The 24,106-nt window shown below is 38.2% G+C and overlaps 1 protein-coding gene across 3 annotated transcripts in view; it reads left to right on the forward strand.

The window, feature by feature from the left end:
• Positions 1-24,106, forward strand: part of LOC117713553 (phospholipid-transporting ATPase ABCA3-like) — a 158,744-nt gene that overhangs the window by 52,829 nt on the left and 81,809 nt on the right. For all 3 annotated transcript variants that reach the window (XM_076919006.1, XM_076919044.1, XM_076918994.1), the window contains 4 exons: positions 3,432-3,605; positions 9,335-9,516; positions 12,742-12,876; positions 17,808-17,925. In XM_076919006.1, coding sequence (XP_076775121.1) covers positions 3,432-3,605; positions 9,335-9,516; positions 12,742-12,876; positions 17,808-17,925 — 609 coding nt within the window. The remainder of the gene's footprint in view (positions 1-3,431; positions 3,606-9,334; positions 9,517-12,741; positions 12,877-17,807; positions 17,926-24,106) is intronic.

Genomic DNA, 24,106 nt, shown 5'->3' on the forward strand with positions numbered 1-24,106 from the left:
CCAAACCAGGGCTGAAATGGGGCTCAACATGCATTTGTTCCCGCCTTTTGCAGAAGGAAGCTTTTCTGATGATGGCTGAGCAAGGAAGGCACTGTCATTAGGAGTCGTTATTTTGCTACTTTAAAAAAAAAAAAAAAAGAATAGTATTTGGGCTTATCCTAGATCTCTGTGCTATCTAGTCTTAACAATGTCAAGTATGGATTTCATATGGTAGAGTGAATCAAATCAGATTATGATTGGATTTTCTCATAAGCTTTGTGACACAATTGCCACTAGCATATCTTGCAGACAGGACACCATTGTAGTTCAGAGATTGTAGCTAGGTTAGTGTTTGTTTCTCCATTTGTAACCTGCAGAATACCTTCTGTGGCAAAGTCACAAGTATGTAGGGTTGAAGGCTCTATAGGTACCAGCTTGACTTTTCCTGTTCAGTAAGCTGTGTGGATGTTGTCTTCAGCCATGAGCCTTGCTGTCTGTTACAGTCTTCACAACATCTAGATTGTTTGAGGGTTCTTGCTGAACCCCTTTGACTAACAACTCAATTAGATGTAACCCAATCTTGGTTTACAATTTTCATTTAGTGGTTCTAGAAGCTTCATTTAGTGACAAGAGATGTCCAACTGGGGCTGTGTCTCCCCATTGTGTTTTATGATTTGATTTAGATTACCTTTGTAAGTGCTTTTGCTCAGATGGGAGGTATCCTAGTACTTGGAAGCCTAGGAACCATACAGCTCTGATGAGAGAAGGTGTTCTATGAAAGGGCATCCTGAAAAATGGGGGCCCAGGAACCACACAGCTCTGAGGTGGGACAATGTCCCTGTGGAAGGGCATCCTGAGACACAGGAGCTCAGGAACCACACAGCTCTGAGGTGGGACAATGTCTCTGTGGAAGGGCATCCTGGGACATGGGAGCCCAGGAACCACACAGCTCTGAGAAGAAGCCTTCTCAGTGGAGGTGTTGCCGCTCTGGGGTGAGCTAGCTGTCCCTTGCTGAGCTGAGCTGCTCAGGAGCCTGAGCCTCTGCCCCTTCTCTTCACCTCTCTTCATTACTTCTTCTTTTTTTTCTTGGCTTCTTCCAATGAGAGAGTCACACTAGGAAATCTCATGAAAGAGATGTGTTGGAGGGTCCAAGATGTAGAGAGGCAAATCCAGGGATGGCTTCCCTCTACTCCTGGGAGGGGACAGCAGGAAACTGGACAAAGGGGCAGTGCTTATATAGAATTTCTGAGGGTGCAGAGCTTCTTAGGACAGAGATTTCCAGGCTGAGGATTGGTGGGATTTCAAGTCCTGAGCTGGGGTGGGGGGTGGGGGTGTCCCACTCTGGAATTGGTCAGTTTTCCTGTTTGGGGATTGATGGCATTTTTTTTTTTTTTACCTCCTTTTTGCTGTATCAGGTCTATGGGTTAGGGTAGGAAATCCTTCCCACTGCAGCCCGCTTTTGCTGAGGCACCATTTCTGTGGGACTGCTGGTGTAGGTGGTGGGGGTTGGGGTAAGGATGGAGAGGAGGTGCTGCCACTGTGGACAGCTCCCGTGGAACAGCTCCTCCAGTGGTGGTTCATGAAAGTTGTAAACTGAGGCAGGAAAGAAATTGTAGCCACCACGGACAGCTTCTCATGATGTCAGTAGGCTGAGGCAGGAAAGATATGGCCACTGTGGACAGCTCCTGAGGAGGGTCCTCCTGCTGAGGTGGGAAACAGTTCTTACAGCTCCTGTGAAGGCTGCAAACTGAGGTGTCGTAAGTGCCACAATTTTTACATGAGCTGCCATTTTGGACAGCTCCTGTAGGACATTTTACTCTGGAAGTAGGCTGGGGTGGGAAAGAGGGGCCTGCCACCACTTTGGCAGCTTTTGGGGTGCAGTGGCTTTTGTGGTGTGCAACTCAGGGACTATAACCTTCATATATGTATATGCTTTAGAAAGCTCCCACTGAATAAGGTTTTCATACTACCCCTCAAGTGACCCTTACTTTGAGCTGTCTTTCCTCATATTCCCCTCCGTCATCTCCCTCTTCATTCCCCCTTCCTTTCCACTTGATCTTCCCATTCCAGTCCCCCAGCCCCATATATAATTGTCTATTTTATTTTCTTAATGAGATCTATCTGTATTTCTTACTCCATTACTCTATATCTAGCCTGTTTGGTCTATGGACTTTAGCTTGTGTATTAATGACCTTTAGCTAATAATATCCACATATATGCAAATACATACCAATTTTGTATTTCTGGATGTAAGTTTCTTCACTTAGGGTAGTGTTTTCTAGTTCCATCCATTTACCTGCAAATTTCTTTCTTTTTTTCTTTCTTTCTTCCTTTTTGCTGTTGTTGCTAAGAGTAATACTCCATTTTTATAAAAATAGCACATTTCTTTTATGCACTCATGTGTTGAGGGACATCTATGTTGTTCCCAATTTCTGGCTATTCTGAATAGAGGATCAATGGATGTGGTTGAGCAAGTGTTCTAGAGGGAGGATGGAGATCCTTTGGGTATATGCCTAAGTGTGGAGCAGCTGGATCTTGAGGTAGATCTATTCCCAGCTTTCTGAGGAACTGCCAACTGATGTCCGCTGTGGCTGCATACGTATTCCCCTTACTCTATAGCCCAGCAATGCATACGTATTCCCCTTACCCTATAGCCTCGCTAGCATGAGTTATCACTTGTTTTATTGATCGTAGCCATTTTGACAGGTTTAAGATGTAATCTCAAAATAGTTTTGTTTTGCATTCCCTTAATGATTAGATATGCAGAACACAACTTTAAGTGTTTCTTGACCATTTGAGGTTCCTCTTTTGAGAATCTGTTTAGATCTATACCTCATTTGTTTTCTTGATCCTAGTTTTTTAGTTCTTCATATATTTTGGATGTTAGTTCTCTATTGGATGTACAGCTGATGAAAAACTGTTCCCCATTCAGTACGCTGCTGCCTTCCCTGAAGGACTGTAATGTTAGGAAGTTACCCTACAGTTTGTTGGTTTTTGTTTGCTTGGTTTTTTTGTTTTGTTTTGCTTTGCTTTGCTTTGCTTTGCTTTGCTTTGCTTTGCTTTGCTTTGCTTTGCTTTCTTCACTAACACTAATTTTATGTCCTATTAATATTTTGATGAGAATTATTTTTTATTTTTAATTCTTCTCTCATACAATACATCTTGACCACAGTTTCCCCTCCTTCCACTCTTTCTAGTTTCTCTGTACCTCCCCTTTTCCTCAGATCCACTCTCCCTCCATTTCTGTTCAGAAAAGATCAGGTTTGGCATAACAGAATTCCATGCTTATGAGATTAACAACATCCAGTATTTAGTAACTACATGTTCAGTTATTTTGTCTAGTTTCATAGATAAATTGGAAACATAGTAACTTTTTGGAAACATAATGTAAGTATATTCAACTTTGTTATCTGTTGTGATATAAAAAGTTAATTGTAATTTCTTATTTGAAGCTCGTTTGGCTGCTTCTGCTGGAAACCTCCTATTTTTTGCCAGTTTCTTTCCCTATAACTTCATTTCTGAGTACTATGGGATGTTGGACCTTACTACCAAGATAACTGCCTGTTTGAGTGCAAATGTTGCTTTGGCACTGGGGATTAATATTTTAATCAAGTTGGAAATACAGGGTGAGTATTGGTATTGTTGATTCAATTCTTAGGAAACTGGGTAAATAAGAGATGAGAAGGTAAGAAAATGTTATATTTCCCGCAAATTTGCTTATTGTATGTGGTTATATAAAATATGAAAAATATAAAGCTTCCACACCTAGCTGGTAAGCTATTGGCAGTTAATGGGCAGGGAGGTGAGGAGAGGAGTTAGCTTCTTGAGCACTGTAGCCCAAGGTAAATTGCCCATGTTGCCCTACACAAATGTATGTACAGTTAACACTAGTTGGATTCAAGAGTTATTAAAAAAAAGTTAAGATAGGGATGGGGAAAGGAGTGGATATGTCCAAAGTGCATGTATTTGTGTATGAAATTACCAAAGAATGAGTAAAAATTTTAAAAGAAAAGAAAAAGCTCAAATTGTTCCATATTTTTTCTATGAACTTGCAGTGTCAAATAAAATCATTTTAGAACTTCTATTATTTTTATTCTCTAAAAAATTAAAATCATGACATTTTCCCCATGCAATGCTATACTTTTATTCTTTTGTAACATTGCTTAGTATTTGCCCATAATCAACCATTGCTTGTCCGTGCTTAGGTGGTTTATGGCTTGTGGATGTGTTCATCTGTGCATATTAATCTGAAAAATAAATTCCCACTTGCAAAAGTGCTGACAACTTACACTGAGCAAGGAGACAATACCTATATCCCAGCTACTTAGCAGGTTGAGATGGAACTTGAATCCAAGAATTTAAGACTATCCTGAACAACATAGTAGGACTCTGAATTATTTCTAAAATGTCTAAGCTATAAAAGTTCTGTCTCATAAAATACTGACATAGCTTAAATTTTATTTATATTACAGTACCGTATCAAATAGGTGATTCTCATTATAATATACTGATATTTTTTAAAGTCTTTTAATACCAATATCACAAGAATTTTATGACTTGATACTAATTTTGGGGTTTGGAGGGGTTGTTTGGTTTTGTTTGTTTGTGTTTGTTTTTGTTTTTTTGACATAGGATATCACTATTATTTCTGGCTGTCCTAAAACTTACTATGTAAACCAGGCTGATCTTAGACCCACAGAGATCCACGTGCCTCTGGCTCCATAGTGTAGGGAGTGTAAAGAGTCACACACCAATCACACACCAATTTTTTTATTGGTTTTTTTATTTATTTACATTTCAAATGTTATCCTCCTTCCCAGTTTCCCCTCTGAAAACCCTCTATCACATCTTCCTCCCACCTGCTTCTGTGAGGGTGCTCCCCCACCCACCCACCCATTCCCACCTCACCGCCCTAGCATTCACCTATGCTAGAGCATTGAGCCTCTGCAGGACCAAGGGGCTCCCCTCCCATTGATGCCAGATAAGACAATCCTCTGCTCCATATGCAGCTGGAGCCATGGGTCCCTCCATATGTGCTGTTTGGTTGGTGGTTTAGTCCCTGGGAGTTCTGAGGGGTCTGGTTGGTTGATATTGTTGTTCTTTCTTTAGGATTTCAAACCCCTTCAGCTCCTGAACATAGTAGAGCATGTAATTCTTAATACATTAATATTGTCCTATTTTGCTGTTCTTTAATCATTCGGGTTACATCTTGAATTTTAGGACCAGTTCCATCAAGTTGTATTTAAACTACCATCAGAACTTAGTAAAATTTTTGTTCTATTTTTCAATTAATGTGAAGAATTAAGAATACTTAATATTCTCAACAGTGATTAAAAACCTTCCAATAGGCTTTTGTAGTAGGATCTGATGATTTTTTAAATTTCCTCGTTTTTTTTGCTGTTATGTCTTCCTTTTCATTTTTGATTTTGTTAATTTGGATACTGTCTCTGTGCCCTCTGGTTAGTCTGGATAAGGGTTTTTCTATCTTGTTGATTTTTGGAAAGAACCAGCTCCTGGTCCTGTTGATACTTTGTATAGTTCTTTTTGTTTCTACTTGGTTGATTTCAGCCCTGAGTTCGATTATTTCCTGCCATCAACTCTTCTTGGGTATATTTGCTTCTAGAGCTTTTAGGTGTGGTGTCAAGCTGCTACTGTATGCTCACTCCAGTTTCTTTTTGAAGGCACTCAGAGCCTTGAGTTTTCCTTGTACCACTGCTTTTATTGTGTCCCATACGTTTGGGTATGACGTGCCTTCATTTTCATTAAATTCTAAAAAGTCTTTAATTTCCTTCTTTATTTCTTCCTTGACCAAGTTATCATTGAGTAGAGTATTGTTTGGCTTCCATGTGTATGGGATTTCTGTTATTTTTGTTTTTATTGAAGACCAGCCTTAGTCCGTGGTGATCTGATAGGATAACATGGGATTATTTCCATCGTCTTGTATCTTTTAAGGGCTGTTTTGTGATTAGTTATATGGTCAGTTTTGGAGAAGATACCATGAGGTGCTAAGAAGAAGGTATATTCTTTTGTTTTAGGATGAAATGTTCTATAGATATCTGTTAAATCAATTTGGTTCATAACTTCTGTTAGTTTCACTGTTTCTGTTTCCATGATCTGTCTATTGATGAGAGTGGGGTGTTGAAATCCCCCACTGTTATTGTGTGAGCTGCAATGTGTGCCTTGAGCTTTAATAAAGTTTCTTTTATGAATGTGGACACCCTTGCATTTGGTGCATAGATGTTCAAAATTGAGATTTCATCTTAGTAGATGTTTCCTTTGATGAGTATGAAGTGTCCTTCCTTATCTTTTTTGATAACTTTTGGTTGAAAGTCAATTTTAATCGATATTAGAATGGCTTCTCCAGCTTGTTTCTTGGGACCATTTGCTTGGAAAATTTATTTCCAGCCTTTTACTCTGAGATAGTGTCTGTCTTTGTCACTGAGGTGCATTTCCTATATGCAACAAAATGCTGGATTCTGTTTACATATCCAGTCTATTAGTCTATGTCTTTTTATGGCGGGTTTGAGGCCATTGATGTTAAGAGATATTAAGGAATGGTGATTGTTGCTTCCTTTTATTTTTGTTGTTAGAGGTGGAATTATGTTTGTGTGGCTATCTTCTTTTTGTTTTGTTGAAAGATTACTTTCTTGCTTTTTCTAGGTTGTAGCTTCCTTTCTTGTGTTAGAGTTTTCCCTCTATTATTCTTTGTAGGGCTGAATTTGTGGAAAGATACTGTGTAAATTTGTTTTTGTCATGGAATATCTTGGTTGCTCCATCTATGTTAATTTAGAGTTTTGCTGGATATAGTAGCCTGGGCTGGAATTTGTGTTCTCTTAGGGTCTGTATGACATCGGCCCAGGATCTTCTGGCTTTTATAATCTCTGGTGAGAAGTCTGGTGGAATACTGTTCTGCCTTTACATGTTACTTGACCTTTTTCTCTTACTGCTTTTAATATTCTTTCTTTGTTTTGTGCATTTGGTGTTTTTATTGTTATGTGACTAGAGGAATTTCTTTTCTGTTCTAGTCTATTTGGAGTTCTGTAGGCTTCTTATATGTTAATAATCAGGAAAATACAAATGAAGACACCCTGAGATTTCACCTCACACCAGTAAGAATGGTTAAGATCAAAACCTCAGGAGACAGCAGATGCTGGCAAGGATGTGGAGAAAGAGGAACACTCCTTCATTGTTGGTGGGATTGTAAGCTGGTACAACCACTGTGGAAAGCAGTCTGGTGGTTCCTCAGAAAATTGGAAATTGTTCTACCTGAAGACCCAGCAATACCACTCCTGGGCATATACCCAAAAGATGCTCCAACATATAACAAGGTCACATGCTCTACTATGTTCATAGCAGCCTTATTTATAATAGCCAGAAGCTGGAAAGAACCCAGATGTCCTTCAACAGAGGATTGGATACAGAAAATGTGGTACATTTACACAATGGAGTACTACTCAGCGATAAAAACCAATGACTTCATGAAATTCTTAGGCAAATGGATGGAACTAGAAAATATCATCCTGAGTGAGGTAACCCAATCACAAAAGAACACATATGGTATGTACTCAGTGATAAGTAGATATTAGCCCAAAAGCTCGGAATACCCAAGATACAATTCACAGACCACATGAAGCTCAGGAAGAAGAAAGACCAAAGTGTGGATCAATGCTTCAGTCCTTATTAGAAGGGGGAACAAATTACTCTTGGGAGGAAATACAGAGACAAAGTATGGAGCAGAGACTGAAGGAAAGGCCATCCAGAGACTGCCCTACCTGGGGACTCATTCCATATATAGTCACCAAACCCAGACATTATTGTGGATCCCAAGAAGTGCTTGCTGACTGGAGCCTGATATAGCTGTCTCCTGAGAGGCTCTGCCAGAGCCTGACAAATACAGAGGCAGATGCTCAAAACCTACTATTGTACTGAGCACAGAGTTCCCAATGGAGGAGTTAGAGAAAGGACTGAAGGAGCTGAAGGGGTTTGCAACCTCATAGGATGAACAACAATATCAACCAGCCAGACCCACCAGAGCTCCTAGAGACTAAACCACCAACCAAGGAGTACACATAGAGGGACCCCATGGAGCCATCTGCATATGTAGCAGAAGATGGCCTTGTTGGGCATCAGTGGGAGGAGAGGCCCTTGGACCTGTGAAGGCTCGATGCCCCAGTGTAGGGGAACTCCAGGGCAGGGGGTAGAGTGGGTTGATGGGGGAGAGTGGGTGGGTGGGTTGGTGGGTGGGGGACCACACAGAAGAGGGGAAGGGGCAATGTTATGGGGTGTTCAAGGTGGGGGAAACCAGGAAAGGGGATAACATTTGAAATATAAAAAAATAAAATATCCAATAAAAAAACTTTCCAATAAGTAGCCAATCAGATGACTGTGTATGTTATTTATTTGTAGATACTTCTGTAATTCTTACTTTGCAGGGAACATTAACAAGCCACATTACTTCATCTAGGCCCTTATTTCCATTGGCTTATTGTGGAAGAGCACGACCAGTTCGTTTCTTATTTATTTTTATCAGGCTTATTCTTTTTATATTAGTTATTGTCTGTTTTCTCTGTTATAAATTTTATCTTTCAGGAATTCTTATTTTGTTTGAAACAGGAGGACTTGAGCTTACAGAAAATTTCCTGTGGTGTATATTTTGACTCCTATTTTTCTGTGACTTATAATTTATTGTTTGTTACCTTTCAAAATGGCTTAAATTTTGATAATCATTTTTGTTTCCACAGGATGTTTTTTCATATTATTACCCTTGTTTTAAAAATATCTAGTGTTCATGGTTGTTGTTGAGGGGGAAAGGGCAAAGGTGACGAACGGATGAGCATCCTGAAATGTTGTCCTTTGTAAGTCGTGACTCTGGGGGCATGCTCTGCAAACCCTTGTCCCTCCACTGACACAGGAAAGGAAAGGCATTTCTCCTCCTCCTTTGCTGACTTTCTTTTTGCAGTCCCATCTATGCATCACTCAGCAGAACTCCTTGGTTTCTTCTGTTTGGTAGTCTGTCAGCTTCAGCACTGGAGAATGTATTTTCCACATTTGGGCAGTCTTGTGCTTGTTTCTCTGGGAGGAAAGAAATTCTTGAGGGGAAACAACCTAGATTCTACTGAGCCTGCTCCTTACTTGTTCTTGAACTGTTCTTTGTTTGTTTCAGTTATTCATTCAATTTAAATCATTTCCAATTGTTTTTAAAGATTTTGAAGAAAAAAAAAAAAGAGAGAGAAATGTAACCACCTTGTTCTGTAGTATTCTAGTTGCAAAGGGCTACATCTGAGAGGTAACTCACAGTGCAGAGTACCAAGTCGCAGGAATTTCACCCATGCCCAATGTCTCCCTTTTATTTCAGAGATTGGTGTTAAATGGCACAACCTTTGGACACCAGCCAATCTTGAGGATAACCTCAACTTTGGCTATATGCTTGGAATGCTTTTGTTTGATGCTTTCTTATACAGCCTTGTTACCTGGTATGTGGAAGCTGTCTTTCCTGGACAGTGCGGTGTGGCTCAACCATGGTACTTTTTCCTTATGGTGAGTTTTTTTCTCTCTTTCTATTTTTCTTTTACTGAAAATAGATTTTTTTTCTATACAATATATTCTGATTATGGTTTTGTTCTCCTTCAACTCTTTTTGATCCTCCCACCTCCCTTTATGGTGCATTTTAATGTTGCTGTTGCTCCAGATGCTCATAGACTTGGTAAACCTACTTCATAAATGTCATCAAATTTAAGAGCCAAATATAGATCATCCTAATCTATATACCAGAAGACTGAGACACTATGCATTTCTTTGTTTGGTTTTTCAAGACAGGGTTTCTTTGTGTAGCTGTGGCTGTCCTGGAACTCACTCTGTAGACCAGGCTGACCTCGAACGCAGAAATCCGCCTGCCTCTGCCTCCCAAGTGCTGGGATTAAAGGCATGTGCCACCACTGCCCGGCTCACTATGTGTTTCTTGCCGTGCCATAAATTCTGCTGTGTATATAGTTGCATAATATGTATGACTAGAACACTGAAACTTTTAAAATTGTAAGTGCTATGACCCCTCTGTAGCCTGACAATATAGTTAGTCCCTTAGATTAGAGAGTTGAGAACCAAAGGGAACTCACACCAGATTAAAACGAGGTACTTTATTAGATTCTAGCAAAGAGAGAACTAAATAACTCCTGTATCTAAGCTTCAACACTTGGTCCCTTTCGGGGGCTAACCAGTTATTTGCATGAAGTAGAAAAGTGCCTGCTTCTTACCCTGCAGATTTCCTTGTAGTGACTGTGTGGTAACAGTGGAGACACCATGGCCAAGTGTGATAAGCCAGGGTTCCAGGCTCATTCTCTAAAATTCAGTTCAGTCCTTCTACCTTGAAAAACTACTAACAGGGTTTTTTTTTTTTTTTTTTAATACTGGAGATTAAAACTTTAGATAATTTGGCTGCAGAGTATTATACCTGAAAATATATTATAGCTTTGTTCTTCAGGAAGAGTAAACCAAGCCAAGCTGTTTCCTAGTTCTTAAAAATCTTCACTTTCTTAGTGAAATACATATGACATAAAATTAGCAATTTTAAAATGAAGTCACTAATACTTAGAATATTTGCAGTGTACAGTCACAATATACAGACTTTGGCTCACAGGTTTTCATCCTAGAGAACTAAAACTGTGATCTAAAAAAGAAGTCATCTCCTTGTTTTTTTTTTTAATTTAAGCACCTCTAATTTGCTTGCTTTTTCTATGAATTTATTCACTCAAGGGGTATAAAATGCAGTCATAATAATTACCTATTTGTAGATGCTTCTATAAGTAGTTTTTCAGGTTTATTTATGAAAGGGACCAAGTGCTGAAGTTTAAATACAAGAATTATTTAGTTTTCTCTCTTTTAGAATCTAATAAAGCACTGCACATTAATCTGGTGTGAGTTCCCTTTGGTTCCCAACCCTCTAATCTAAGAGACTACATCTTTGGGCTACAGTCATAGCACTTATAATCTTAAAGGTGTCAGTATGAATTCATCTTTACTCATCCTCTTGTAGACTGCATAATACTGCATATCTCACTGAAGGACATATTTATTGTATTCTGTTGAGGATATGACTTAACTGTTTTGAGAATATAGCTAGGAATAAAATTGCTAGTTCTTGTGGCACTTCTGGGTTTAAGGTTTTTGGAAGCTAACAGATGATCCCGTTTTTGCCAGACCTCCCAGTAAAGTACAAACATTTCCCATTTCCTCACTCATACATTTCTTTTATGGTAGTTACCCTCATAGGTTTTATGTGATATTTAATTGAATTTTCTGATAAGAAATCATAGGTATGACATTTAGGTGCTTATTGGCCTATAAATGCCTTGTTTATAGAAACATATGTTCAAGTCTTATGCCCATTTAGTAATTGTTATTTGCTTCCTTATTTATCTAATGTGCTAAACAATTCTTGGATATGATTTGTAAATATTCTCTCCCATTCTGCAAATTGTCCTTTACTCTTCATTGTATTCTCTCTTTTTTATTGATTCTTTGTGAATTTCAAATCAGTTTCCCAATCCTACTCATCTCCATCCCTCCATGTCTTCCCTCTGTCCATGCAACCCCTCCTGAAAAGGAAACAAAAAACTAAGTGCTATAGGAAGAAACTCAACCATTGTGGGACTTGCTCAGGCACACAAGTGCAGTAGACATGAAGCTACAAAGCTGCTTGGGTTCCTGCCTCTCAGTTGCCTTTTTCTGCTTCTGCTGCATAATCTGGAGTCCCACTGCTTACAGGCAGCAGCAGAAACCTTCATCTCAGTGCTTTCCCTTACCTGAGTCACACTGCTTCTTTATGTTCTGGCAGGCAACCTCTCCCTCATTTGTGCAGGTCATGGCAGTGCCTCCAGCCTGCCTCCAATGAGTCCCCTCTTTCAGGCTGACCTTGCAGGCTCGTTCATGGTTTAAGAAACAAAGTTTTCAATCTTTTATCATTGAGTATTGTTTCTGTAAGTTTAGAGTTTGGGTAGTTTTTCTTTTTTCATGAAAACACTTTTATGTTTCTAGATTTCTAAGATTTTTATCATGCATGAATTGAAATGATCCTATGATTAGTGTGATACTACAGTGATTGAATATAGTATTTGGAACCATTCCTGCAATGCATTTCACTTTGGAATGGTATATAATCATTTTAATATTATAGTGGATTCAGCTTGCTGGAATTATATTAAAGAGTTTTGCATCTATATTAAAAGATGTGTAATTTGTCTGGTTTGTATGTTAGGGTGATGCCGATCTCACAATGAATTAGGAGGTATTCCCTTATGTTTTTTTCAAGAGTTGAATAAAAACTGTTAATTTTTGTTTAAATGTTTGAGAAAATTCTCTACTGAAACCACCTAGTCTAGTTTTTGTAGGAATGGTATTGATCTATGATTCCCTTTATAATAGATCTATTCAGAGTCCAGTCCCTTTTTTTAACTTAAATTTTTTATTCTATATATTTTGATCATGTTTTCCTTGTCCCCCAACATTTCCCAGACCCTCCCCGTCTCCCTACAGAAAACCCAACTTTATGTTCTTCTTCTTCCTTTCATAAATGGAGAAAGTTGTTGTTATTATTTTCTATTTAAAGAACATACTATAATAAGCTCTGTATCCTAATCCAAGCACTGAGTAAAAGATTAACAACAAACCTTTATTTGTTTGTCATGATTTAAATTTTTAGAAACAGCAAATTAAAACAAAAGTTTTTTATACTTATTTTGGTTAACAATCTCCTATCTTGTTCTGTAGCGCTCATATTGGTTTGGCAAACCAAATATTAGAAAGACTACAGAAGAGACAAAGTGCTACCCCGTAGTACATAACTGTTATGAGGCTGAACCTATCAACTTGGAGGCAGGAATCCAGATCAAGCATTTGCACAAGGTATTGTTTCAAATGTTCCTGCATGAACCCCAAACCAAAAGGCATTGAGATTGTTCACAATTGTCTAGAAAAAAAAAAAAAGAGATGATTTCATTGTTTACTTGTATCATAATTAATATAGTTGTCATCTGAGAACCAGAGCTTGGTTAGAGGTGATATATTTTTACAAATGCTGTGTTATTCACTCCATCTTTAAGTATTACCTTCATTCTTCTGTAATGGGTATAGTAACAAGTGGTAATTTATTTTTTTTTAAATTTATATTAATAAATAAACTTGATGCAATGCTTAATTTAAATGTGGTGAGGGGTATGATATTACTGGCAGCCCTCTGTTAGGTAATGTCTGCTTTCTTTTAAATCTGAAATAGTCTTTATTTCATCTTCATCTAAGAATGTTTTCTTTTTTCTTTTTTTTTTTTTTTTTTTTCTGTGTGTGTGTTTTGATTTTTGAAGACAGGGTTTCTCTGTATCTCCTGGCAGAACATTTTCATTTGATATAAAATTTTAAATTAGCACTTAAAAATTTTATATATTTTATGTATACAATAGAATTTGTATATATGTGTACTGTGTAAAGGGTTTGCCATCCTGAATATTTAACATACATTAACATCCATTGGTTTTAATAGTTCATCTTAGTGAGAAAATTTAAAAGTCTGCTCTCATCAAATTACAGATAAAACTGCTGCATTATTAACTAACATTACATGTTGTACTTAAGCCCAAAGATTTCTTTTGTAACTGAGAGTTGGAGTCCTTTAACCAATATATCTCTATTTCTGTCAGTACTCAATAACCACTATTCCCCCCTAATACGGTGTTTTTAGATTTTTTTTTAGTTATGCTTTTTTATTGGATGTTTTATTTATTTACATTTCAGATGTCATCCCCTTTTTCCATCCCCCCCACCAAGAAACCCCATATCCCATCCCTCCTCCTCCTTTTTGCTTTTATACCATTTTAATTATATGCAAGTATTAAGATCAGTTCTAGGTTGATGAACTAGCAATACAATAGATGTAAATATTCAAGGAACACACAAGACAATAAACACAAATAGTCAAAGAACAAGCAAGTCAATAAACAAAGTTCCATGATCACTCCAGTGATCACTATTTCTAAGGGCTTATCAGGATGACCAAAATATCTGAGCCAACTTCCCTGTTCTAGCCCAAAGTCATTTTCATGACTGAAGCCTACTTCTTTGTTCTAGCCTAAAATTTAGATTCCTGCCTGAAATTACTTCTTTATTCTAGCCTAATGTCAGATTTCTGCCAAATAGCCCCAAAAGCTATCCACATCTACCCCTTTTTTATTTCATAAACAAGACTGAGCCTGTCTTAGGTCATTCTGACAAGAATGCCTTCTTTACCCTTCCTTGGCTTGCCAGCCTATTAAATTAATAACTCTGGGGATCCATTTTCAGTTTCAAGCTATGTACTTTGGCTGCCAATATGTTGGTGTTGTTAAAGACAAGCTTTAACATGATGGGCAAGAATAAAAGTATTCCCCGGACAAAAAGGGCTAGCACGATCAACCTATATATGCCATTCTTGAAGCTTGACCAAAATAGAAACACTGATCCCAGGCCATGGGTAATTTTATCAACAGTATCTGCCACATCAACTCTCAACAGAACAGCATTCTTTAAATTCATGAGCGCACTATGCAAAGTTAAAACATCCAGAGAGGTTTTAGAATTATGCCAAATAAACTTCAAGTGTCTTTAAACTTTTTCCTAATTATAATGACTATCATTGTAAATTTTAGAAGTAATACAAATCCATTGGTATTTGGCATGACACTCAAGATGGCTCCTTACTCTTAAACTGTGAACCTCCTTCCAATGATTTGAATAGGATAGAAAACATTAATCCGTTGTTCCAAGCACCTATCTAAATCCTCTTGTATACTCAACACGTTAGTATCATTTTTTGGTAATTGATTAACAAAAGTAGCTGTCTTAATTTCTTGTGTCAAATCAATTGCATAAGCAGTGGTGCTAGCAATTAATGAAATTATAGCTGTTATACCAGCAGTAATCAAGCCCACTACCCTCTTGCTTCTACTTAAAGCCTAATTCACTTCTTCCAGTACTTGCAAGCTTTTTTCAGAATACTAAGGTTCTGTAATACTCAGGGCAATAAAACAAAAGCTGGTTGATAGACCTCCATAACAGACATGCCAGGTTTCAACACACTAACACAATTAGAAAGTGTACAATCAATGCAGCTTACATTAAATACTGTAGAAGAAATAAAAGTAATTTTAACTTGACAATTAAACATGTATTAACACATGTATTAACACTTGTTTGAAATCCAGATCCTGTTCCAACTTTATCTCTTGCTAACATAGCATCATGTAGAACTGCAGCTAACTACCAAATATGTTTCTGAAAATGTTCCAGAACCAGACTTCCAAACAAAGACTGTTATTTTTAATATTGGATTGATTTCTAGACCAGTCCATGATTGAGTCCAAATAACTAGTCACATTTTTAAAAAAATACAGGAATCATTATAACTTCTCTTTTTGATTCTCTGTTCCACAGGGTCTAAAAACTTGAGGCAAGGCCATTTGTCCCATCAGGGGTATAGGCAAGCAAAAGTGGGTCAGGAATATATGTCCAATACAGCTTCCCAGTCATCATTGTCAGGGCACTAAGCAAGCTCACAGGTCAGCATCATTCTTTGTCCCGGCACCAGCATGTCTCACCCATCACTCTGATAGCCACCGTGTTCCTTCAGCATCCAGTGCAAAAACCACAAACATGCCCTCTTCCCGATATTAAATACCTGATTGGGATCATGCCATATGCCAGTAAGTGGATCCTTCCCTTTCACCTATGTATAAGTATGCCTAGTTGTAGAGTGCCATAGACACTCAGCAGAAAATTCCTTTGCATCCAAATTTCTTACAAAATTTAAAATAAGAACATGATTTAAATAAATTTGTGTTGTACAGGGATACACCTCCCCCTTTTATTTTATGAAGATATTGTTTTAAAGTTCCATGGGTTCCTTCCACAGTCTATTGTCCTTGTTGAGGATTATAAGGAATCCCATTAATGTAGGTAATATTAAATTGTTGACAAAAAGTCTCAAATGCTTGACTGAAATTGCCAGTTCCATTGTCTGGCTTTCTTCTTCATCATCATCATCATCATCATCATCATCATCATCATCGGATAATTTATTTATCTACATTTTAGATGTTATCACCTTTCCCCATTCTCCACCGCAGAAACCTCTTATCCCATCCCCCGTCCTCCTACCCATCCACCCACTCAGTGGGTTACCTCACTCAGGATGATATTTTCTAGTTCCATCCATTTGCCTAAGAATTTCATGAAGTCATTGGTTTTTATCGCTGAGTAGTACTCCATTGTGTAAATGTTCCATATTTTCTGTATCCATTCCTCTGTTGAAGGACATCTGGGTTCTTTCCAGCTTCTGGCTATTATAAATAAGGCTGCTATGAACATAGTGGAGCATGTGTCCTTGTTATATGTTGGAGCTTCTCCTGGGTATATGCCCAGGAGTGGTATAGCTGGAGCCTCAGGTAATACTATGTCCAATTTTCTGAGAAACCGCCAGACTGCTTTCCATAGTGGTTGTACCATCTTACAATCCCACCAACAATGAAGGAGTGTTCCTCTTTCTCCACATCCTTGCCAGCATCTGCTGTCTCCTGAGTTTTTTATCTTAGCCATTCTGACTGATGTGAGGTGGAATCTCAAGGTCATTTTGATTTGCATTTCTCTGATGACTTAGGATGCTGAACATTCTTAGGTGCTTTCTCGGCCATGCAGTAGTCCTCAGTTCAGAATTCTTTATTTTCTTAAGTCCTTAAAGCACTATCAGGTGTATCATTTTAGGCCCTTTGTTTCACTAATAATGTTGTTCATATCTGCAGCTATTTTTATGTGCCCTTATCTTTTGTCCCATTATGTTTTGTGAAGATTTCAATAAAATAGGGATCATGTGTGATTTATGTTAAGGTATAGGATTATATTCAAGCATCTCTTGTTTGCATATTGTGAGATGCATTAGGTGAGTTTGAAGGAACAGTTAAATTTTTTTTCAAAAGATAATTTTGATTTTTATATTTATTGAAGAGTAAGTTAATAGCTTTTAGCTATGCCAATTTTGAGATATCTATGAAATGTTTAAATATGTTTCTGGTAAATATTTAGAGATACAAAGCTATATCCAATATAGAGAAATATAGTGACTGTATAAACTGATGACATGACTGCTTCATTGCATGGCTAAAGGGGAAGGGTTTTATTGTAAATAAAGGGTTTATTGTAGAGAGAAAGAACAGCCAGAGGCATCTGGAAGGGTCCAGAACAGAAAGAGAAAGTAGACTGAATGTGGCCAGCAGATTGGATCTGGCCTTGAAAGCATCAGGAACAGAGCAGAGTGTAAGAGAAATAGCAGGGTTATAAGGGGAATGGGTAGCTGGAGGTAAGGGAGCCAATGAGCTGGGAGAGTGTAGGGAAGGTGAGAAGAGCTAAGATGCTAATGGGTACTTTGAAATGTATATAACATGTACTTGTGATACTGAGGGAGTCTGGAGGCTAGCATGTTCTTTGGTATGCTAACAAGAACCACCAATAGCCATTTGTTCTTTCTGCCAATTATAAGGAAAATGATTTTTTTTTTTTGGTAGAGGGGAACCAACTTCACAAATTACTGAGGAATGCCAGCTTTTTTTTCCCTAATTGCCATAAATCTTCCTATTGTCCAGGCTGAGCCAGTTTCTGGATTTTTGGACTGCCTTTTGAAGTTTAGGGAGCCAGAGTTTCCTTTGGACCTAACAATATCATCCATTATTGATAGCATGTGTTGGATGATATAAGTACAGAGGATGTGAATGTGTCTTTTTAATTGACAGATAACGTGTTACTCTTTCATCCTACAGGAATTTAAAAATAAACCTGCAGTAAACAACTTGTCACTAAACGTATATGAGGGGCAGGTCACTGTTCTTCTGGGACACAATGGAGCAGGAAAGACCACAACCTTGTCTGTTCTCACAGGTGTGTATTCATCTGCATCCAGGGTAAAGGTATCTTCTTGAGACTGAAAAACAGTGAGTCTTACTCTTGGAACCTGGCCACTGATCTCTCCAGACACAACAGAATAGCCATGTGTCTTGGTTAAGGTTTCCATTGCTATGAAGAGACAACATGACGAAGGCAACTCTTATAAAGAAGAACATTTCATTGGGGCTGGCTTAACAGTTTCAGAGGTTCAGTCTATTATCATCATGACAGAATGTGACAGATGTGGTGCTGGAGAAGGAGCTGAGAGTTCTACATCTTGATCCAAAGGTAGCAGTAGGACACTGTCACACTGTGTATAGCTTTAAAGAATATAAGGCCTTAAAGCCTACCTCAGCAGTGACTTACTTCCTCAAACAAGGCCACACCTACTCCAATAAAACCACACTCCCTAATAGCACCACTCCCTATGGGCCAAGCATTCAAACACATGAGTTATTAGTCCACCACACTGTACTATTTGAACCAAAGTACTCTTAGAAGAAATTGAGAATTCAGTTAAGAAATGTCACTCTGAACAACAAAAGGATAAAAATGGTTGTACCGATCCAGGGGAAATGCAGATGTGCTGTGTTCCTGTAAAACCTTCCTTCAAGGCGGTTTAACTCATACCCTAGAGGATGGTTTTCATTAGTTTTCTCTCTTAGGTAGGAGAAGGGAGAATGTACATTCTGCCTAGTCTCATGGACTCAAGTTTGCTCTCCAAGGGCCTTCTACTTCATCTCTTCCCAAATACTGAAACAATGCTAGAACTTGGACACTTGAATAGCAGGGAACAAAAGACAGAGGGAAGGTGTTTTCCTATAGCCTTCGGTCTTCTGACAGAATGAGAAAGAGCAGAAAACCAAGGCAAATGGAGTCTTGTTCCTTAGAGTTCTAGCTGAAGGACGAATTTCTATTTCGCTTATCCTGAGTGCTAAGGGAACAATGAAGCCCAGAAACTAGGATAGCTCAGAGCAAAAGAGGAGGCAGACATCCTCCCACAGTTGACCTTGTGCTGCAAGTTGGGAAAATGCACAGGACAAGTGCTTTTCCTCCCCTCAAGACAGAAGAGCTAGAGCAAGACTTATTCCCAAGTCTTTCTGTATTCTCCAAATAACTAATCTCTTTTCCACCTTGTGTTAAACAATCATTTTCTGTATAGTATTTACCTACAACTACCAATACTGTATAAAGGACTCTAAACTGTGTTAAAAGGTTCAATTTCATGTTAAGTGTTACTCCCCAAAAGCAAATAACGGAGGTATGGCTATGGTGTGTTAACATACTAAATTATATTCATACTTCAAAACCCATCAACATGCATACTTTAAGTGCATGTGATTCTTTATCAAATATACATCAATAAAGCTAAAAGCTAAAAATTACAATATAATTTTTTTTTTTTGGATACATGTCCAGGAATATTGAGAACAGAGTCTTTTTTTTTTTTTTTTTTGTTTTTCAAGACAGGGTTTCTCTGTGTAGCCCTGGCTGTCCTGGAACTCACTCTGTAGACCAGGCTGGCCTTGAACTCAGAAATCCACCTGCCTCTACCTCCCAAGTGCTGGGATTAAAGGTGTGTGCCACCACCACCGGGAGAGAACAGAGTTTTAAGAGATACTTTCACACTCAAGTTTCTAGCAGTATTTGCCCAAGCTAAAGAAGTAATCCAGATTTCTGTTAACAGATAACTGGTAAGAAAATGTAGTATATTTAGATTCATATAATAAAATACTCAGACGTAAATCAGAAATCCTGTTTCATGTTATAATATGGATAAAATCTGATATAACTAAGTAAACCGATTACAAAAATATTTAGAATAATTCCACTTATGAGAGATATCTACAGCTGCCAACTTCATAGAAACAGGTTGGGGAATCATGATTGACAGAGACTGAATTTTTATCACAAACGATGGAATATAGCTGGTAGCACAATGACATTTTTAAAGTACAGGAGGGCATAGATTTTTAACCAAATTTTTATGATTATCAAAACTGTCCTTTAAAAATAATAGAGAAATTTAGATATAAGCAGAAAATAGAGGCTGAAGGAGTTCATTACTATAACATTTATCATTATAGAAAATGCTGGAATCCTTTGTGTAATAATGAAAGTAAACTAGAAAGTAACTTAAATCTTCTGTGAAGGAGATATTTAAAGCAACTGCATATATAAATAAAAATAGGTATGATTGTAGTTTTGGTTTGCTAGATTATTAGAAAGACAAATGCATAAGAATTGTTAATCTTATATTGAGCATATATATACAAATATATGCATATATTTGAGATATATATGTGTGTGTATATATACATATATATACATAGACAAATTACATATGTATATGTAATTTGTGATGCAACATAAAGGGAAGAAGTATAGCTATACAAGAACAAAGTTTAGGTTAATTGTTTATCTTTGTTTCTGTTTCATTCTGTGAAAGAATACCCTGACAAGAATAAATAGTGTGTCTGTGGTCCAGGAGCCCAAAATCATCAAAAGTATAGACTGATTCAAATTAGGACTGCTCTATTTTGAACTCTGTCACAGAGGATTTGTAATACCATAACCACCAAACTTATAACCTTCTGCATTTTGATAATTAAAACACTTCAAAGCAATTAAAGCAATCGAAACAATTATTATTATTCATTGAAAAAGGGCTCCTCCCATCTCCTGCATTTGTTCCCTTCTTTCTGAGATCAAGAACCTAAATTTATTTTATCTATTTGAAACACAGCTCCTTCCCCATACCCTGCCTGCCTTTGTTCTTACATTTGAGGTCATTAAGCAGTTTTCATTTTCTTCCCTTCTATAAAAATTACTATCTCTGTGGATATATAATTATATCACCTTTTTCTTTATATGAATTAAAATAATATCCTTTCCTATTTAACTTCCATTAAATTCCCTTCTATTTACTGTGTAAGCCTATTTTTAGGCTACCAGTGTGTCATAGGCAATTCCCGTGGAGCCCGTGTTCAAAGAACCTAGCTGCTTAAGAGAGCATTGACTGCTTAAATTTCCATTATTTCCATTCTTTTTATTTGATTACAGGAGGCATGCAGCCTTTCTCTCTGCCTTCTGAGCAGCTTGTCTTCTTGCACAGCAGGGACTCCTAGCCCCTCTGAGCTCCAGCTCTCCAGGGCAGTTTAGAAGCCTTTGAGAAGGGCTCGGCCTCTCTCACCACCCAGCTTTGTCTGGGTCAGCTTGGGGGATGTAGCTGTGTCCCAACTCATGCCACGAACCCCAGAATTATGTTCACAAATCTATCATGTATCTTGTCCTAATCCCAAACCCAGAAACCAATTCTCCCCACCTCCTAAGGCACACCATGTGTATTCCATTCTGGAATCTCCAGTTAATTTTTAAGAGTGTGTTCTTGCTTATACATTGCTCTCTCTCTCTCTCTCTCTCTCTCTCTCTCTCTCTCTCTCTCTCTCTCTCTCTCTCTCTCTCTCTGTGTGTGTGTGTGTGTGTGTTTCCCTTCTTTTTGTTTTCCTGGTGTGAGATTATTTATTGCCTGCCTTTTCATGGGTATAGTTAGTCCCCTTGGGTTGGAGTTCTCCTTTTAGTACTTTCTGTAGGCTTGGATTTGTGGGTAAAAATTTAAATTTGACTTTACCATGAAGGCATATGTCCAGGCCCTTCCAGATTTTAGAGACTCCACTGAAAAAAGTTGGGTATAATTCTAGTAATTCTGCCTTTATGTGTCACTTGGCCTTTTCCCTTGAACACTTATAATATTCTTTCTTTGTTTTGTATGTGTAGTTTGTTATGTGGCATGGAGACTTCCTTTTCTGGCCCAATCTTTTTGGTATTCTGTAGGTTTCTTGTACCTTTATAGGTGTGGCCTTTTTTAGCTTAGGAAATTTTTCTTCTGATTTTGTTAAACATACTTTTTCTAGGTTTTTGAGGTGGGATTGAAGAATGAAAAATTATAAAAATCATTTTTATAGAATATATACATATATAGATGCCTTTTAAGTTCTTTTAGGGACATGGAAAATTTTCTCTGAAACAAGCCAGGCCAGTTCCAGGAACTGGCTGTAAGGAATGAAAGTCATTCAGGTGGTAAAAACACAATGACAGGGCTGTGGCTTTACAGCTGGAGCTAGTGAGAATACAAGGTAGGGCAGTGACTTGGTGAAACCACATTTTTTAGAAAATGATTGTACTGGGTAATTTCCATGGCCATTAACCTTTTAGGATGGGTTTCTTTGGAATGTATCACTATTCTTATGTTATGTATCCTTGGCAACCCCTCCCCCCCTCCCCACTCCCCTGGTTTGTGGTTTTGCTCTTTAAAAGACCCCCGTACCTATCACTCAGTGCCAAACCTTGCTTACTCTTTTGAGAGAGAGCTTGCAGTTTGACCCCCGGCCTATTTCCCTAATAAAGCCTCTGCCATTTGCATCCAGGTACGGTGTCTTGTGAGAGTTCTTGGGCGATTTCCCGAGACTTGAGTAAGGGTCTCCCTAATTTAGGGGTCTTCATGATTCTTCTCCTTTTTCTATTCCTATTATTCTTAGGTTTGGTCTTCATAGTGTCCCGGATTTCCTGGATGTCTTGTGTTAGGAATTTTTTAGATTTAGCATTTTCTTTGATGAATCTATTTCTCTATTGTATCTTCAACCCCTGAGAATTCTCTCTTCCATCTCTTGTATTCTATTTGTGTTGCTTGTTTCTGTAGTGCTTGTTCACTTACCTATATTTACTTTTTTCCAGAATTCCCTCCATTTGTATTTTCTTTATTGCTTCTATTTTCATTTTCAGGTCTTAAACAGTTTTCTTTGCCTGTTTGTTTGTTCATTTGTTGTCTCTTGGTTTCCTTAAGAGATATTTCATTTCTTCTTTAAGGACCGCTATCATCTTCATAAAGTTGGTTTTAAGGTCATTTCTTGTGCTTCAACTGCATTGGATACTGCCATAGGATACTTGACTCTGGTTGTTCCATATTGCACTGGCTGTTGGATTGTGATCTTACACTAGTGTTGAGGCATCTGGGTTTGGAGTGATTGTAGATCTAGGTGCTAATTTCTGAGTTTGTCTTTGTTGCATGGATGTTTCTGTTTCTTCTTTGGTCTTCTGGTCTTTGTGGTCTGAAATTCTGGCACCTGGCATGACATCTGATCCAGTAGTGAGTCTCTGATTAGTTTGGGGGCTGGTGCAGCAGGGAGTCTCTGTTTTTCTGACTGGTGTGACCTGCACCTGAGCAGCAAAAATCTGCAGGAATTGGGGAGCTAGCCTGGGATCTGGGAGGTGGGAGGAGCGAGGCTGTGGAGTATGTCTTTAGGAACCCAGTTTAGGTAATGGGGTAGTTCAGCTGGCAAGCAAGTCACTCACCTATTCTTCTGACTGGTGTGTCTTGCAACTGTGCCAAGATTGTTATTCTTAACTAAAAATATATGAAATGCAAAAGTTTTGCATAATGATATGAGAAAGAAAGAATCTACCAGTAGCAAAATTCTAAAATTCTCTTTGTGTTACTTGTATCAGTACTAAACTTGTTAATTAAATTGGGTTTTGTTGTTGTTTGTTTGTTAGTGTTTTAGTTTTTTATTGGTTATTTTGCTTATTTATATTTCAAATGTTATCCTCCTTCCAGTTTCCTCTCTGAAAACCTCCATCCTACCCCCCTTTCCCCTGCCTCCACGAGGGTACTCCTCCACCCACCCACTCACTCCCACCCCACCTCCCTAGCATTCTTCTACACGGGGACATCAAGCTTTCACAGGCCCAAGGTTCTTCCCTCTCAGTGATGCCTGACAAGGCCATCCTCTGCTACATATGCAGCTGGAGCCATGGGTCCCTCCATGTGTATTCTTTGGTTGGTGTTTTAGTCCCTGGAAGCCCTGCAGAGTCTGGTTAGTTGATATTGTTGTTCTTCCTATGGGGTTGCAATCTCCTTCAGCTCCTTCAGTCCCTTTTCTAACTCCTCCATTGGGTTCCTCCTGCTCAGATGATGGTTGGCTACAAGCATCCACATCTGTATTGGTCAGGCTCTGGCAGAGCCTCTCAGGAGACATCCATATCAGGCTCCTGTCAGCAAGCACGTCTTAGCATCAGCAATGGTGTCTGGGTTTGATGTTAATAAAAAAAAAAAAATGTTGGTACTAAAGTATATAATGTTTCTGTTTCAATTCAGCTTTTTTAGAAGATAATTTCA

Source organism: Arvicanthis niloticus, chromosome 1, assembly GCF_011762505.2.
Source record: "Arvicanthis niloticus isolate mArvNil1 chromosome 1, mArvNil1.pat.X, whole genome shotgun sequence".
In the NCBI taxonomy this organism is placed as follows: Eukaryota; Metazoa; Chordata; class Mammalia; order Rodentia; family Muridae; genus Arvicanthis; species Arvicanthis niloticus.